General features: G+C 34.3%; 1 protein-coding gene across 2 annotated transcripts in view; it reads left to right on the forward strand.

The window, feature by feature from the left end:
- FNTA (farnesyltransferase, CAAX box, subunit alpha) overlaps nucleotides 1-14,290 on the forward strand; it is a 32,234-nt gene extending 17,944 nt beyond the window's left edge. For both annotated transcript variants that reach the window (XM_077152643.1, XM_077152642.1), the window contains exons 5-9: nucleotides 3,541-3,667; nucleotides 7,160-7,308; nucleotides 10,481-10,543; nucleotides 13,201-13,372; nucleotides 13,641-14,290. In XM_077152643.1, the coding sequence (XP_077008758.1) occupies nucleotides 3,541-3,667; nucleotides 7,160-7,308; nucleotides 10,481-10,543; nucleotides 13,201-13,372; nucleotides 13,641-13,763 (634 nt within the window). In that variant the 3' untranslated portion in view covers nucleotides 13,764-14,290. The remainder of the gene's footprint in view (nucleotides 1-3,540; nucleotides 3,668-7,159; nucleotides 7,309-10,480; nucleotides 10,544-13,200; nucleotides 13,373-13,640) is intronic.
- The last annotated feature ends 3,909 nt before the right edge of the window (nucleotides 14,291-18,199 follow it).

The raw sequence follows: 18,199 nt of genomic DNA on the forward strand, positions 1-18,199 counted from the left end.
GGACCTGGAGTGTAGTGCCTAGTACTGTGAGGAAACTTCCCTAGAGAAGAGGAGACATTCCTGTCCATTTAAATGGGGCAATTCCTAGGGCCAAATATGCATGCCTAACACAAGAAACCTGAGAAGAAAGGACCAGGGAGGTACTTACACTTCGTCCTGGAGCTACTATATAAACTCTTAGTACGGGTAAACTCTGAAGGAGAACACTATCACAGATCAATCTGCAGATTGAGAAAGGTGTGTTTATTTTATCCTTACTTTTAAAAAAAATTTTTTTTACCTCCTGGCATTCAAGGAAACTTCTGTTTCTAACTGGATATAAGTTTAAGAAACAGAGCCCTCAAGGTCTAAAATTCAGCAGTAATAAGCTAAAAGATCAAAATATAGAGGTTTCAACAGAGGATTACAAAACATTACCAAAAAACAAAACAAAACAGGAAGTGATACCACAGGCAAAGCAGAAGATTGAAGCATTAACCATCACTGGGGAGGATCAAACCTGAGATAGTCCATACAAATACTTCAGAAAAAAAAAAAAAGCCGAGAGAACTAAAGGAAAACATTGACAAAGAAATAAATTAGGAGAATGATAGATGAACATAAGGAGACTATCAACAGAGAGATGGGAATTGTGAAGAGGAACCCAATGGAGCTGAAGACCACAACAACAGAAATTCAACCTGCTCAGTAGCAGATTGGAGTTGCAAAAGAATTAGTGAAGTTGAAGATAAGAAATTGAAATCATCCAATCTGACAAGTAAAAGGAAGAAAGAATGAAGAAAAGTTTACAAAGCCTGAGCAACTTGTGGGGTAGCATCAAGTACACCAATATACACATTGTTAGAATCCTAGAAGTAGAAAGAGAATATCCAAGCAAATAATGGCTGAAAGCTTCCCAAATTTAACAAAAAGATATGAACATACACATTCATGATGCTCAGTGAACTCCAAACAAGATAAACCAAATCATGCCATGTTATATAAAAGCTAACTGATGCCAAAGATAGAGAATTCTGAAAGTCACACAAGAGAATCAGTGTGTTACATACAAGGGAGCCACAGCAAGAGATGTCATTTTCTCAATGGAAACTGTGGCGGTAAGAAGGAAGTGGGAAGACTGATTTAAAGTGCTGCCAGAAAACTTTTGAGCAAGAATTCTACGTCCAAAAAAACTGTCTTTCAAAAAATGAGGAGTCACTAAGACTATTCCTGCAAAAGCTTAGGGACTTGATCACCACTAGACCAGCCTGATAGAAGATGCTAAAGGGAGCTGTGTCTTGAAAGAACCTTGACTGGTCAGATGAAGAAATAAAGATTTCTGTTAAGATAACAACATGAGGGGTGGGCCATGGTGGCTCAGTGGCAGAGTTCTCGCCTGTGATGCCAGAGACCTGGGTTCGATTTCCAGTGCCTGCCCATGCGAAAAAAAAGATAACAACATGGGTAAATATAAATACCAATACTGTTGTGTCTTTTGGTTTGAAATTCCACCTTTTACTTCCTATAGGATCTAAAAGGCAGATGCCCAAAATGTAATGATAAATCAGTGTTTTGGGACTCATAAAGTATAAATATGTAATTTGTGACCAGAACTGCAGAGAAATGGAGGGACCGAGGGGTATAGGAACATAGTTTGTGTATGCTATTGAAGTTGTTCCATTGATGTCAAAGCGAATGACACTGTTACAGGTTTAGGATGTTCTGCAGGGAATATGCACACTTACAGAAAGTAGAGTACAAGTTACCCAGAGTTGGGGGTAGGGGATCGACAGTTAATGGAAACTTATTGTAGGGTTCTGTTTGGGGTGAAGGGAAAAGTCCTAGTAGTGGATGGTGGTGACGATTCTACAACACTGAGAATGTGATTTATCCCACTGAATGCCATGCTTGGGAGGTGTTGGGATGGGAAGATTTATGTTGTATATATGTTTTCACAATTTTTTAAAAAAGAAAGTTATGACAATTAAATGCAATACATGATACTGTATGAGATCTAAAAAATGAAGGAGAAAAGGCTCATAAAGGACATTATTTGGAGGTAAGGAAAAATTGGAATATAAAATATAAGAGTAAGAATTATAAGAATTTAATGTAACTATATATAAGAATATAAAATTATAAAGAATATTTTTATCAATATTAAAGTTCTTGAACTTGATAACTGCACATAAAATGATTATGTAAGTGGATACTGTTGTTTGTAGGACGTGTACATGGAAGTATAATGTGTTCAAGGAGTATGGTGTGTGCATCTATTTGGGAGACAAAAAGTGGACAGGTGGATGGAGGGAGGAAGGAAGGAGAGAAAGGTGGCAAAATACTAAAATCGGTAGATGTATATATTTGAAGGGGTAGGGATTTATTTTTACAACTTTCCTCCTGTGAGTTTGAAATTATTTTAAAATAAAAAGTGAAAAATAAAGCTACTGGTATTCACTGAGTGGAAAGATTGCTGAAGTTTAAATTGTTTAGAAACTTTTTTTCTTGGTAGTATCTTGCCTTCTTAATTATTTTGTAAGATGAATTTTTGAATTTTCCTGTAATGTGGAATAGTTCATTTGTTAAAACTTTAAATCCTTCCCCTTTTATCTTTTACCCCTGCTCAGTTTTAGTATTATGAGTACTATAGTCTAATAGTTTTTTTAAAAACAGCTTTATTGAGGTACATGTCACATACCATTCAGTACACCCATTTGAAGTGTACACTGCAACTATCAGCACAGTTAGTTTTAGAACATTTTCCAGTAATAGGTTTTTTTTTTTTTTTGCATGGGTGGCACTGGGAATTCAACCTGAGTCTCCAGCATGGCAGGTGAGAGTTCTGCCACTGAGCCATCATTGCCCACCCCCAGTTAAAAGATCTTTAAATGCAATTTTATTGAAGTATATTCACATACTCCAGTATTAGACTTTAATAAATATTTTAACCAAAGAAAATTGCAAATAGTGGACCTAGCAGAAAACACTTAGAGGCATTTTCCTAGTACAGAAACTCTTCTTTTAATAAACTTGCAACTTGTCATTGCTACTTTCCAGAGTGCAATCAACATCAGTTCTGCCAGTAAACTGGTAAAATATGAAATTCTTATATGATAGCATTTTGGGAAAATTGACAGCCTGTTTATATAAGTAGAGAAGCTTCTATATGTGATAAAATAGTTTCACATTTCCTCTACTCTCAATAAGCCGTCTTGTAATATTTCAGAATTCTTTGATAGAATTTTGTCACTGTCACAAGATCAATCAATGTGCTTCTAAATTTAGCCTGAAATAAAGGTTCTTAAAACCTTTAAATGTCTGATGTCATTTTCCATGCAGATCATTCTTTTATGTTTCTTAGTTCTTAATATTTTGAAATCTGTTATTTTTTCTCTTAGTGTTTCTTTTGTGTTACCTTTTTTCTCCAGTGGAGTCTTAAGAATAACATGAGTTTCTAATTTTTAATGTCCATTCATGTCACTTAGAGCAATAGAAAACATGCAGCAGATATTTTAGTTTCGAATAAACTTTTAACACGGAACTTCTTTCTTTGGGCTCTAGGCATCATAGGCGAGTCTTAGTGGAATGGCTGAAAGATCCATCTCAGGAGCTTGAGTTTATTGCTGATATTCTTAATCAGGATGCAAAGAATTACCATGCATGGCAGCATCGACAGTGGGTTATCCAGGTAGTGTCTTTCTTGTTATAGTGTTTTTCAGATGTTCATTTTTTAACTGAATTAAAAAATTGAAATTACTATTAAATGTTAAGTATTCTCCATTAATATGATCATATTAAACCAATACAATTGCATTAAAAATCTGCAAATATTTCTTCTACTCAATTAGCTAGCAAATATAAGAAGTGATACAAATTTAATCTAAAAAATATTTTAAATTTTCCATTATTCTTGTTTAATACAGGGTTACTCACCAACATATTCAAAGAGTTTATAAAGGATAAACAACATGAAAGACAGAGGGTTTTAATTAAGTATCCGAATAATTTTCCGTCATAATTTTAGTTATAAAAGCTGTTTTAAGAGCTGCTAGGAGAGCTGATTTATCTGTCTTATCTCCGTGGCCCTCACTTCTGCTTGGATCAGGGAAGCTAGATCTTTTATCTGTTCTGTATAGAATTCTGGTAATTTAAGTTTTTTTCTTTTTTTTTAAGTCTGTAATCAAATGTGAAAACAGGGAGAGGATTATGTGTACCTCCACATTTACAGAAACTTACAGACTAAAACATAATTGAGGGATATCTTAGAATACTTTCCAATGGAAATATTTAATAAGTAATTTAAAGTGGGGGAAGCACTTTTCACGTATATCTGTAATGTTCAATTTCTTAAGATGTTGTGGTGGTTCATAGGTGTATATTTATTATGTGTACTCTTATAGAATTGAAGTTGTTATAAAAAATAAAAATATTGAATACCTTTGAAAAAGTTTAAAATTTTAAGGAAAATTTTTTTCATGAAATACTCTAAAATAATGAACAGTACAGAGAGTAGCAATCACCAAAAAAAAAAATCACAGGAAACAATAGTAGAACTGTCTGCTGGAGTAAGTAAAATGTCTAACGTGGGAGTTACAACTATTCTCTTGTATTCAGATTTTAGCATAAAATTTTAACACATGAGTAGAAATAAAATGCATGTTACTGTAAAATCATACTCCAAAGTCTACTCCCTGTTTTCACATTTGATATATTAGTTTCATGCATTTCCAACAACTCAGTTTCTAAAAGGTAAGACTAATTTTAACTATAGTGAGCAAATGAATTCTGAAAACTGAAGAGAATCTATGAGTTTTAATACAGCAAATAATAAAGAAAGGAAATTAACTGAAGATTGAAAATGGAAAATAGATACATTCTTAAATTCGTGTACATCAGTCATTTACAACCAGTGGTAAATGTCCCGGGGGCATTTGGTAGTGCCTGGATATAATTTTGTATGTCCCAACTGAGGTATGATTCTATTGGGGGCATTCAGTATCTAGATGATAGAAGCCTAGGATGTGATAAGACATTCTAAAATGTACAAGACAGTCCCCTACAACAAAGAATTCTCTATCCCAAAATGTCAGCAGTGCATGGGCTAAGAAACCCTGGTGTATGTCAGTGAAACCTGTACCTTTGCTTCCACATTGAAAGCCATTTTTAAAATACTTCTTTTCTTTCCAGTGAAGATGAATGAATTCAGCATACTCTGATTACTTAAAATGGGAATATGAGACAATTCTTAAAAACTGTTTTAGGATCTACATATTATAAATATGAAGAAAATTTTAGTTTTAAACATTAATTTTGAACATTCTTGAGTACCTGGCCTATAAATTCTTTGGAATTGAAACTTTAAAGTTAATTGTAATAGTGCTCCTCAAGTGATGGAGTAAAGGACTATTTTTCCTCTTAGTCTGTTACAGATTAGTTATATTTTTATTGTATTTTATATGTATTTCATTTATGTAAAATACAATAAAAATATATTACTTAAAAAATGAAATTATACGTGTGTGCATATATGACTAGTACTGATCAATAAAAAGGAATGTAATATTCCTTTCAACATTGGCTGACTCTCAGGGGCATCGTACGTAGTGAAAAAGGTCAGTCTTAAAAGGTTTCCTATTGTTTGATTGCATTTGTATAACATTCTCAAAATACCAAAATTGGAGAGATGGAGAATAGATTAGTAGTCACCAGAAATTAAGGAAGGGGAGGGTGCAACTATAAAGGGGTAACATGAGACAGTTTCTTTGTGGTATTGAAACAGTTTTGTATTTGATTGTGGTAGTAGTTATATAAAACAGAAAATTGCCTGAAACTGTACCTCCCCCTTGCCCCCACCACACAACCACAAATGAGGGTGTGTAAAAACTGGTGAAATCTGAATAAGGTCTAGTTAACAATATTGTGCCGATGCCATTTTCTGGGTTCGAAACTACTTTAGTTATGTAAAATGGTCTCATTGGGGAAACTGAATGAAGGGTCTGTAGGACCTTGTGCTATTTTTGCAGTTCCCTGTGAGTCTGTAATTAGTTTATCACACTCACACACATTATATATATAGAGAGAGAGAGTTGCAAAACCCAATTTTTTAATGTTAGATTCAGCAGACAAAAAATTATGTTAATTTGGTATAAAAGCCTCTAAATGCCTTCTCTATTTCTATGCTTGCATTGCAGACTATAAACAGTTTGAGGACTAGCACCAATCAGCAGCCCACACTAGTATCATTGAACTACACTCTAATCAGCAGATGGAAATTTTCACAAAGATGTATCTTCTTTGATGCATTTTTATTTTTTTATCACCTGTAAAGTCAGGGACTATCATACTGAAATTCTTTTTTGCTATTACCAAGTAAAAAATAAAACTTCGTTAACTTTTCCATAGTCAAAGTCTCTAAATTTTGCAGCATTTTAAAATACTGGCCATTCTATCCCTTTTTCAAATTGTCTATATTGGTTCTCTTTCCTCATAATTTTTTTTTATTTAAACAGCTTTATAATGTGAACATTTACCTCCAGAAAACAATTGTGTGTATTTTGCACATGCATTTTAATGTAGTTTTTAATATGTATGCATTTTTAATATTGCCCTTTTACCTTTTGGTATTCTGTGGACTTTTGTTTCTTAGTTATCTTCAGATATTTAAAAGCTACATAATGTCAGGTTAATAGACTATAATGTGGTTAATCATTCTATTATTGGTGAATTGGGGTTTTTCCCCCCTCCTAAATTTTTACCATAAACAAAACGGTTTTAAACATTTAGCTAGATAAACTTTTTTGTAATTTTTTAAATTTAGTTCTTTAGAATATAATTCTTTAATTATTTTAATACCTCTTGTTGTTCATCAGGAGGGCTGTACTGAATTACAGGCCACTTTGGCTGTTAATGGTTCTTTCTTCCTGTTTTTTTCCTTCATGACCTTTCCCTGGTCTTTGATGACTTGCTTCCTATGTACTACAATGTGTTTTCCTAGGCTCTGCCCTCAGTTTTATACTCTCCTCTCCCCTCAGTGTCCTTGAGCTACAACTAACATTTCCAAATTGTGACAGATTTTGTGTCTTCAGTTCTATATCTTTTAGCTTTGTGTAAGTTTTATTTAATTTTTCAGTTTTAAAATAATGAGACATTTCCAACTGAGTTTTTTTTTATTTTGTTTTAGGAATTTAAACTTTGGGATAATGAGCTGCAATATGTAGACCAACTTCTCATAGAAGATGTGAGAAATAACTCTGTCTGGAACCAAAGATACTTTGTAATTTCTAACACCACTGGCTACAATGATTCTACTGTTTTGGAGAGAGAAGTCCAGTTAGTAATCTTCTGTACTTGCTTATTTGTTTAAAAAACATACTTGCCATGTTTCAGATACTGGGAATACAGCAAAAATCAAGACTGGCTCAGATCCTACTCTCATAGAACTAATAGGACAGAATACTGAGATGAAGCATAATGATAAATTTAAAAATATAGTACATCTCTACTCTGTAGTGTCTTAAGTTTATTGAAATGTTGTTGCTACTAGAGATTGAAAAGAAATTAGATTCCATAGTATCTAGAAAACAGGATTTTGGGCCAGATAAATCTTTCTTGCTAGGGACTGTCCTGTATGTTTTAGGATGTCTAATGGCATTCCTAGGTAGGCTCTCTCCCTAGATATGACATCCAGTAATGTCTCCAGACATTACCAAATGCCCCCTGGTGGGCCAAATCACCTCTGGTTGAGAACTGTTGCTCTAATATACAAAACGCTGTTACAGGTGTTACACATTTCTGAATTGCCATGAATTTCTATATTATATATATAAATTTTAAATTAATAGCTGTGTATTTTCTGACTGTACATTTTGCCTTGGTATTAAATTATACCTGAATGGATTTTAAATGTATTTATTGTTTTTAAAGCCTGATTAAACCATAGTCATAATTTTAATTATAAAAGCTGTTTTAAGAGCTGCTAGGAGAGCTGATTTATCTGTCTTATCTCCGTGGCCCTCACTTCTGCTTGGATCAGGGAAGCTAGATCTTTTATCTGTTCTGTATAGAATTCTGGTAATTTAAGTTTTTTTCTTTTTTTTTAAGTCTGTAATCAAAGAAAAAAGAAGCTTAATAATCCACTGTCCTGTACTTACTCTCTGCTCTAAGCTTATGTTTGGAGCAAACCCATACACCCTCAAGCACACCTTATTCTTTCTTCCTATTGCTTTACTGTCTGAAGCTGTGCTATACAATATGGTATCCTTCCGCCAAATATAGCTATTTAAATTTAATGTAACAGATTTAATAAAAATTTGATTATTTAATTAAATGTGAAGTTAAATAACAAAGTTGAACATTCAGTCTCAGTTGCACTAATCACAATTCAAGTGCTCTATAGCTAGACACATATGGCTGGTGGACAGCACAACTAGAACATTTCCATCATCACAGGAAGTTCCAGTTGGACAGTGTTGGCATAAAGAATAATAGTGGACTAACTGAAAAATATTTTACCATTCTTAAACCTAAAGACTGGAGCTGAGATAGAGAAAAGTCAGACTCACTTGTTTGGCACTCTTTTATTATTTCTTTTAGAGTTTAGTTCTGTTGTGAGGATTCTTAGAAAGCACCCTGAAGGAATGCAAAGCATTTTTCTTTAGAAAGTTCAATAGCTTTCTCACCAAAATGTAGAATACTTCAGGTTATTCTACCTTGAATATATCCTATTAATAATTAAGATTTCAAATATGACATATTCCTTATTTACTATATTGTACCTCATTAGGTTAAGAATAATAAAATATTTTTTAAAAATTGAATATGAAGAGTTTGGAAAGCCAAACTCTTTCTCAACCTTCAAAGGTAGATCATTGGCTTTCAGTTCCAAATAGAAACAGAAATAATCCACCAAGAATCTAAAAGAGCTTTTTATACTTAAGGTTTTTTATTCCCTTAAGATAGGTAAAAGAAATATCTAGATTATTAATATTAGCTGTAGTTATCTAGAATTCACAATTTTATTAATGTTTTTTGATTCATAAAACTATAGACATACTAATTACTTTAATTTTTTAAATTTTATTATGAAAATTGCACAGTTATTTATGGGGGGGAGGTAGTGAATTTATAAAGTAAAAAGTCAAAATCATTCCTTTCCCATCCCATTCTCTAGAGTGGGCTACGACTAGTATGAATCCTTCCAGATTTTATAAATACATTTTCAAGCATTTATATATACCAACCTAAGCAATATTATACACATTGTTTTTTTTTTTCATTTAATGTACCATGGCCATATATCAATATCAGTACATGGTTTACTGCTACTGTTTATATAAAAATTATGATTTATAATAATTATTACTATGTGTCAGAAATTCTTAGTTCTCATAATTATGTGGTATACCTGGTGAAGCACTTGAAGTTTAGAGAAGTTCTCTTATTATCTGTAATAGATAATAACTGATGGCACTAAAAGTTGGAAGCCAAGCAGTTTGATTTCAAAGTTCATGTTTTAGCCATTAAAATAGATAATCCTTTAGTGCATATATATGTAAATAAAATTTTTTTTAGGTATTGCCAAATGAAATTAAGAATCTTCTACAAGAACTAGTTAAGACCTGCAGGGACATGTCTTTACAAATAATTGAAAACATTAGGTCTTCTAAAAGTAGGCCTGAAAAACCTTTTCCTAGGGATGACTGGATCTATTATTGCTTGTGAAAGAAATTCTGTTATCACAGTACTGCAATAAAACCAAAGTTGGGAAGCCAGTGACCAGTTTACAGTGAAGCAAAGGTCTTTAACTCCCTTGGAATTTGTTGTGATTGGATCTGAATTATAATCTGGGAAAGAAACAGAAAAATAGGGATTGACCATTTTGATTGGGATTTACTTAATTTGCTAGTCATCTTGTTTTTCTTACAAGACATGTATACTTGTATTGGCTTCTTGCTTTTATTATTAGTCTATAATTTCCATTCAGTCCATTGTTTATTATATGTAAGATTATATTCATGTAATTTTTCTTTTTTAGTGACTAAGGCTTTGTGAAGCATAAATAGATCTTAGACTTTTTTCTCCTTCTTTCCCCTCAGGGTTACTTCTTGATGAAAAGCACAGTCTCCTTGTTTTAGCCGACATTTCCTTCAGAAGGAAAGCCTCAAAGGATATTTCCATTGTAAACCTTGACAAACAAACATACAAACATAAAGGATATTTCCATATTACTCACTGTGAATTGCAGCCTTTAGATTAATTGTCTTTCCTCAGAATTGGCACAGATATACAGGAGGTAGGAACTATGTAAATAAGATTGACAACTGCAGACTTAAGGGATTCTCTAATTCATGATATGATCTAAAGGTTCCATAGTATACTAAGATAAGTGAAGACAAGGACAAATGAAACCATGTGTCAAGTTGTAACATGTTTTTGTAAATATCTATGAAGACAATAAGCTGTTTTACTGTTTTCCAATTGCATGTGTGTCTTTTTCTTACAGGTACACTCTGGAAATGATCAAACTAGTTCCACATAATGAAAGTGCATGGAACTATTTGAAAGGGTAAAAGATTGTTTTTGCTTTTCTGGTGTAAAAAACAAACAAGTTTATGATGCATCATAGAATATATGCTGTGATCTTCCAAATAAATAGTAAAAAATTTTCCATTTTTCTGATTCTAATAGGAGAAGTGTAACTCCTAAGAATAGTGCTCCCTATCCTTCAGTTAATCTCTCAAGCAAATACCTGCACAGCTTTTAAAATAGTTCATGAGTAAATAATAACACAATTTTAATTGCATTTAGAAAATATATAGGCTTTATGGCTGGCAAGGAATTACCCACACTCAGTTTGTGTTAAGCTCAGGAGCACAGTAAAGCAAGGTAGACTTTTGACAAGCAGATTGTACAGATGGATAGCCAGAAACTTTCTCTGTTTTTTCTAGAAATGGCCTATTACAAATCTCATTCCTTAAATAGAAAAGGTTTCATTTCACTTGCCTGGCCACTGACATAATCAGGCTTCTTGTTTAAGTTAGAGGCTTCAAGGAAATTAGGCCCAAAGAGCATGAAATATGGCACCCAATCCCATTTGGAGATGTGTCAGGGTTTGGGGTTTACAGAATCTGGAGAGCCAAAAGGATAAAGAACCATCTCAAGAAACAGGGACAGGGTGCATGGGTGGTTCAGTGTTTCAGTGATAAGAATGCATGCCTTCCATGTGGGAGACCTGGGTTCAATTCCTAGACCATGGACCTCCCCCCCAAAAGAAACGGGGACATTTATCTTGTTTTGTTTTGTTTTCACTTTTCAATCTAAGAAGATTTTCTGTTGCTTTAATTTTATGTAGTATACAGTTTGAGTTGTAAGTGATCACTTTTAAACTTCAGTATCTTTTTAACTAAATTATCCATAATAAAGTTCATATATAATTTAAAAGTTTCATTTAGTTTCAACCCCATTCATTCACTCAGGAAATACTTATGTTACATTTATTATGTGGTAGGCCTAGGCATTTTGTTAGAAAATCTAATAAAGTGAATTTGAAGTATATCTGTGGGACATCTCAATAGGAGCCTTTAGACACAGGTACAGTTTAGAATCTCAGAAGAGTGGATAAGGCTGAAGGTACAGACTTGAGCCTCATTATTCTTTGGGTGGTAATTCATTCAGAGATGTGGGAAAACTGTCCAGAGTTAGAAAGCCAAGGATGGAACTGGGGGGTAAGGGGACATAACATTCAGAGAGTGGATAGAGAAAGTAGCATTCTAGAGGAACAGCCAGAGAAGTATGAAGACCATCAATTGAGGGTGAAATTATAGAAACTCCAAAAAGAGAGAAAGTGATAACAATATCAGATGCCATAGAGTGGTTAAGAATGTACTTAGAAGTGACCAATACATTACTCTATTAAGAGGTTTACAGTGACTTTAGTGGAAGCTATTTCATTAAGTTAGGAAGACAGGTAGTTTTCATGGATTGAGAAATTAATAGGAAAGGAAGAATTAGAGACATTGTTAGCAGTGCTTTCAAAAGTTTGACTATGAAGAGGAGAGAAAAACCAATTGTAGCAGGGTGTTATGTATGGTTTAAGAGGATTTTTTTGTTTGTTTTAAGATGGGAGAGAGAATTATATGTAGGGAGGATGACAGCAGAGAAGGGAAAAGGTCTAAAGAGAAGAATTGGATTTAGAGCACAGGTCAAAGGCATTTGTCAGAAGGGAGCCCTCTTCTAGGATTGCAAGAAAGAATGGGAGAAAATATAGTATGATTTTAGTTTGAGGATGAAGTAGTTTGTTTAATCTCTTATGAGCTGTTGGTCTATGACTTTTCTAGGCCCTTTGTTCATATATAATGTTCTTCATTGCAGTGCTTATATTAATTCAATTTAATTGTCTGCATTCCTTATTAGAAGGTAAGCTCCTTAATGATAAGGATATTTCAAAACAACAGTGCCTAGGTCTAGTATGTAACAGATGAAAAATTATTCAGGCTTGAAATTTCCAATTTAATTTATAAAATCAAGAGCAAGGCCCATTTGCCAAGAGAAAAGTAGAAGAATTTGGAGAAATTTAGATTGACAAAGGCTTCCTTCCACACCAAGCTGTATCAGAACTACTAATAAACATTTTAAAAGTAGTAGATTTTTAAGTGTCACAATTTGGAAACTATGCTCACTGCAACTTTTCTTCTAATTTCTTAAGTATTATAAAACATACCATAATAAAATGATCATACCTAAGAACACTTAATTCCTTAATATAAAAAAAAAATCCAGTGAGTTTGGATTTACCTGATTGTTTTATAAATAGGTAAGGATCTAAATATCAAACACATGTTGCATTGGTGAGAGGTCTTTTTATATATATAGGTTAATCTTTCTTTTTTTACCTTGTGTGTTATTCATTTGTCCAGTAAAATAGACCATATTTGGGATATTTTAGCCATTGTTTTTAGTGGAGCATTCTAGTGCTTCATTCAGATCCCTAGGAGGAGTTAGTAGAGAGAGACTTTTGCTTTAATGCATTCAGTGCATTCACAGTAAACCAGAGGCAAGGATGAGTCCTTGAATTGAATGGATCTGTACTTTAAATTCCTTCAAAATAAGTCTCTTTTCCTTGCTTGTGTTTTATGGGTCATATTTTATTCTTTCTGCTGATTTTGTTTTTAAATCCTCTTCCTACTCAAAATTGGATACAATTGTTTTTGTTTTTGTTTTTAGGATTTTACAGGATCGTGGCCTTTCCAAATATCCTAATTTGTTAAATCAATTACTTGATTTACAACCAAGTCATAGTTCTCCCTACCTAATTGCCTTTCTTGTGGATATCTATGAAGACATGCTAGAAAACCAATGTGACAACAAGGAGGACATTCTTAATAAAGCATTAGAGGTGAGCTGATTAATTTCAGTGCCTTTCTTTTTGGGTCTCCCCAGTGCTGCTAAAAGTTGTACCCCTTTTAGCGTGGTTACTCAGAATTCATTGCAGAGCTATTTCTGCTGTTTTAAGACAACGCCTATGTCAGTAGTAAAGAAAGTCTGTGACTGTCAGTATATTTCAGTCTCACGTAGTGTGAGTTCAGCTATATTTGTTCAAAAGCATTTGCCCTAGAAATTGAATTACACATCTACTTCAGTGAATTTTTGTTTTTCATTTTCAGTTATGTGAAATCCTAGCAAAAGAAAAGGACACTATAAGAAAGGAATATTGGCGATACATTGGAAGATCCCTTCAAAGCAAACACAGCACAGAAAGTGACCCGTCGGCAGATGCACAGCAATAACACCATCCAGAAAAATTTGATTCAATGCTTTTATTTTTTTAAGGGACTCTAACGAGGGAGTTTAAAACTAGAATGATTGCTCCCTTTGCCTGTGCTGGCATTAAACATGCATTGCGCAGGTATTGCTTTTTAATGAGAACTAAGTTCAGTGCTTCTTGGTCTCTGCTGTTATTCAGACGAGCACTAAGTAATTTGATTCTTAAATGATTTACATTTTAATGTAAAGTAATTTTGGAGGGGAAAAGGAAAAGAAAATCTCATAACGAAACTTTTCTAGTCTTTTGAACATTTAATCCATTAGCACCAACTGCTCCCTAAAATAATATGAGTAAAGATTTGCGGCAGTAAAGATTGCAGGTAACTTGTATGTAAGTATATGAGGTAACTTAAATTTAGGTTCAGTAAACAGGGAATGCAGTTGTTACTTTAGAGCTTCTCTGCCACACTGACAGTATCTTGCTATCACTGTAACCAACTAATGCCAAAAGAATGGTTTTGTAATAAAATTGTAGATGTATCTAAAAGCAGTACCATAGTGGTTTGTATTTTTTAAATATCATTTAACAATATACATACAGGGAAATTGGACTTAGAAAAGCAATAGAGGAAAAAATATTCTTTTAAAGCTATAAAAACCCTAAATATGATTATGTGAAAAGAAATGCTATTAAAAAGTGAGCTGGTACAAGTTTTTGACTATATGCAACAAAACCCACTCAAGGTAGTTTAAACTCAAAGGGTTTTTTAAAGATATATAGATAGTTCACAGAATAATTGGCTGATCTAAGAGTACATTCCAAAACCATACAGTGGAACTGGGCCAGAAAGTTGCTGTGTCCTATGTCAAGATCAGGAGTTGCTAAATCAGGAGGTCACAGTCCAGACTCTCAGCTCCAGGACTGCCACCTCTGCCATGCTCTGTGCAGACGCATATGCTTCTCTCCCATGTAATTCAGTTAAAAAGTAAAGGTATGGTTAGTGTATCTCTGAAGTATACCTATAATGTTATATAAATCGGAGTTTTTTTAAATTCAGTTCTAATAAGTAATTATATCAAGTTAATGGGTCTCAACTAGCTTTTTTTTTCCCCCTAGGGTACAGACAAAGTTTTATTGCACAAGATACAAAGAATAATGTAATTAAAAAAAAGCTACTAAAAACAAAAACCATAGAAAAAAATTTTGTGAAGTTAACACTCAGCATTAAAATTCTCTTCTTAAAAAATTGTATTAAAAAGCTTCTACAATAAACAACTAAACATACAAACAGCATAGTGAAAAATATGGGCAAAAGATTAGAATAGACTTTTCAAAAAAATGATATATACGAATAGCCGATAATCTCATTAAAATGTGCCCAACACATTTTAAGTCTTTAAGTCTTTTAAGTATAGGCAAATGTGTATATTCTGGATACCAGTCCTTTGACTGTTATATGTTTCTCTGAGATTGGAGCTTGCCTATTCATTTTCTTAAGGGTGCTTTTAAGAAGACTAATATTTAATATTAAGCAGGGTTTGGCGGTTGGGGCAAATTGGCAGTGTAGTGAGATGTGGGATTTAATTCATCCTCCAAAGTAGTAGTAAATAGCTAAGAACTATATGGAACAACAGTTGGGGGGGATATCAGTGACCAGACATACCGTCTACACCAGTCTGGAATGGGTAGAATAGCTGAGATCCCACACAGAACTGTAAGTCTCCCAAGCCATGGAGGCCAGTGCCCCTTACCCATGAGTACAGCAAGCTGACTCCCCGAGGGGATAAGAAACAGACCATACTAGAGGCAAGGAAGGTAGCTCAATCAAGCTCCAATTGTGGCATAAAATACTGGAAAAGGACTGGGACCCAAGAAAAGAGGGCACATAGATCCCAGCAACACATGGAACCATAGACCAACTCCAGCTCTTGATTGGCAAACCTGGGGAGCTGGGACCTGGTTCTGAAAGGGTTTTCTTACTCTATTTTTTACCTTCTTAGCAGCACATTAGATAGAATTGCAAACAGTCTCAGGCTTCAGCACTGACCCAGGCAAGTGCAGGATTAAGGCACGCTTGAGAGACAAAGTAACTAGTCAGGTGAATGGGGAGGATAGTTCCCTAAAGGATGTATCTTCCCCAAGAAAAGGTGGGCGGGGCTCAGCTCAAGTGGCTGCTCTCCTTCAGGGAACTCAGGCCCCGGGGGCTGGAAAACAGAAGCAACCTTAAGCCCATCTCCTACCTCAGCCTTTGTCTCAACCACACCACTGGAAGGGAGAGCCTGCTGAGAATTAAAGGCACCGCATCACTTTATGCTGATGGGGAGCTGCAGGCTGACAAGCACCACATGCTGGATAGGATAGGAAAAGCACAGAGTCTAGAGGCTTCATAGGAAGATCTGAAAACCTGCTGGTTCTCACTTTCAGGGAATTTTGATATTGTATACACCCTCCTCCTGAAATGTTAGCCTGTCTAGTCTGGGAAAATCTGACTGGGGAGACCCCAGTCATATCTGAAGAGACCCTCCACACACACACAAAAAGGTTCCATATAAGCAGGGCAAGAAATAGAAAAACAAAAGCTGAAAAATTCTGAAAATTAAGCCAGAGCTATACTAAAGGTCTAGAATATGTTGAACTGAATGCCAAAGAATAGATAGAAAACAAAGTTAAACAACAAGAAACCCTAAGTAAAATAATGAAAATCACCTCCAGAGTAAACTAAGGAAATCTAATGCCTTAGTTAAACCCCAGCAAAGGAAACAATGAGTCATTCTAAGAAAATTGAAGACATGGCCCAGTCAAAGGAACAAACCAGTATTTCAAATGAGATACAGGAGTCGAAACAAATAATTGAGGATGTTTGAACAGACAGGCAAAATCACATCAAAAATCAAATCAACAAGTTGAGGGAAGACATGCAAGAGTTCAAGGATATAAAGAAGAGAATGGATGAACATAAAGAAGAACTCCAAAGTTTGAAAAAACAAATCACAGAATTTATGGAAATGAAAGGCACAATAGAAGAGATGAGTAAAACAATGGAGACCTACAACAGCAGATTTGAAGAAGGAGAAGAAAGGATTAGTGAACTAGAAAGTAGAACATCTGAACTCTTATACTCAAAAAGAACAGATAGGGAAAAGAATGAAAAAATGTGAGCAGAGCCTCAGGGAATTGAAACACAACATGAAGTGCATGAATATACATGTTATGGGTGTCCCAGAAGAAGAAAAGGGAAAAGGGCCAGAAAGACTAATGGAGGAAATAATCTCTGAAAATTTCCCATTTCTTATGAAAGACATAAAATTGCAGATCCAAGAAGTGTAGTATACTACAAACAGAACAGATTCAAAGAGATCTACTCCAAGACACTTGCTAATCAGATTCTCAGATGTCAAATAAAGAGAGAGAATTCTGAAAGCAGCAGGAGAAAAGCAATCCATTGCATTAAAGTGAAGCTTGATAAGATGATGTATGGAATTCTTGGCAGAAACCATGGAGGTGAGAAGGCAGTGGTACGATATATTTAAGATTCTGAAAGACAAAAACTGCCAACTAAAAATTCTATATCCAGCAAAACTGTCCTTCTAAAATGAGGGACTGCCCATGCAAAAGAAAAATGAGGGAGAGTTTAAAATATTTTCAGACAAAAAGACACTGAGAGAGTTTGTGAACAGGAGACCTGCTGTAGAAGAAATACTAAAGAGAACACTACAGGCAGATAGGAAAAAACAGGAGAGAGAGAGGTTTGGAGAAGAGTGTAGAAATGAAGACTGTCAGTAAGGGTAAAAAGAGAAAAAACATAAGATATGATATATCAGAATAAAGTAATGATGAATGCAGCAACATGGATGAAACTTGAAGACATTAGGTTGAGTGAAATTAGCCAGAAACAAAAGGGCAAATACTGTATAGTTTCACTAATATGTACTAACATTAATGAGCAAATTTTGAGAGTTAAAGTTGAGACCACAGGTTTTCAGAAGATAAGAAGAGAATAGGAATTGGGCATTGGATCCTGAAGGAGTGCAGAATGTTCAATAGGATTGATTGTAAAGATCCAAAATGGGTAGCAGAATACTGTCTGATGGTAGTGCAATATTGCAAATATAACGAACAAAGCTGAGTGTGAATTTTGTTGAAAGAGGGAAGCTATGGGCATGTATGACACCATAAAGAAAAATAAAGGATAAAGACTGGGACAGTATAACTTAGTGAAAACTATAGTTGACAATGATGGTGATTAAATGTGCAAATGCAAAACAGCTTTTACATGAGGGAGAACAAATTAATGTCACCATTGCAAGGTATTGAAAATGGGTTGGTATATGGAAAAAATGCAATGAATGCAGATGAGGGTTATGTTAACAGTAACATTGTAATATCCTTCCATTAATTGTAACAAGGCAATATACCAAAGCTAAATGTCAATAAGAGGGGGATATAAGGGAGGGGTAT

Source organism: Tamandua tetradactyla, chromosome 3, assembly GCF_023851605.1.
Source record: "Tamandua tetradactyla isolate mTamTet1 chromosome 3, mTamTet1.pri, whole genome shotgun sequence".
Lineage (NCBI taxonomy): Eukaryota > Metazoa > Chordata > Mammalia > Pilosa > Myrmecophagidae > Tamandua > Tamandua tetradactyla.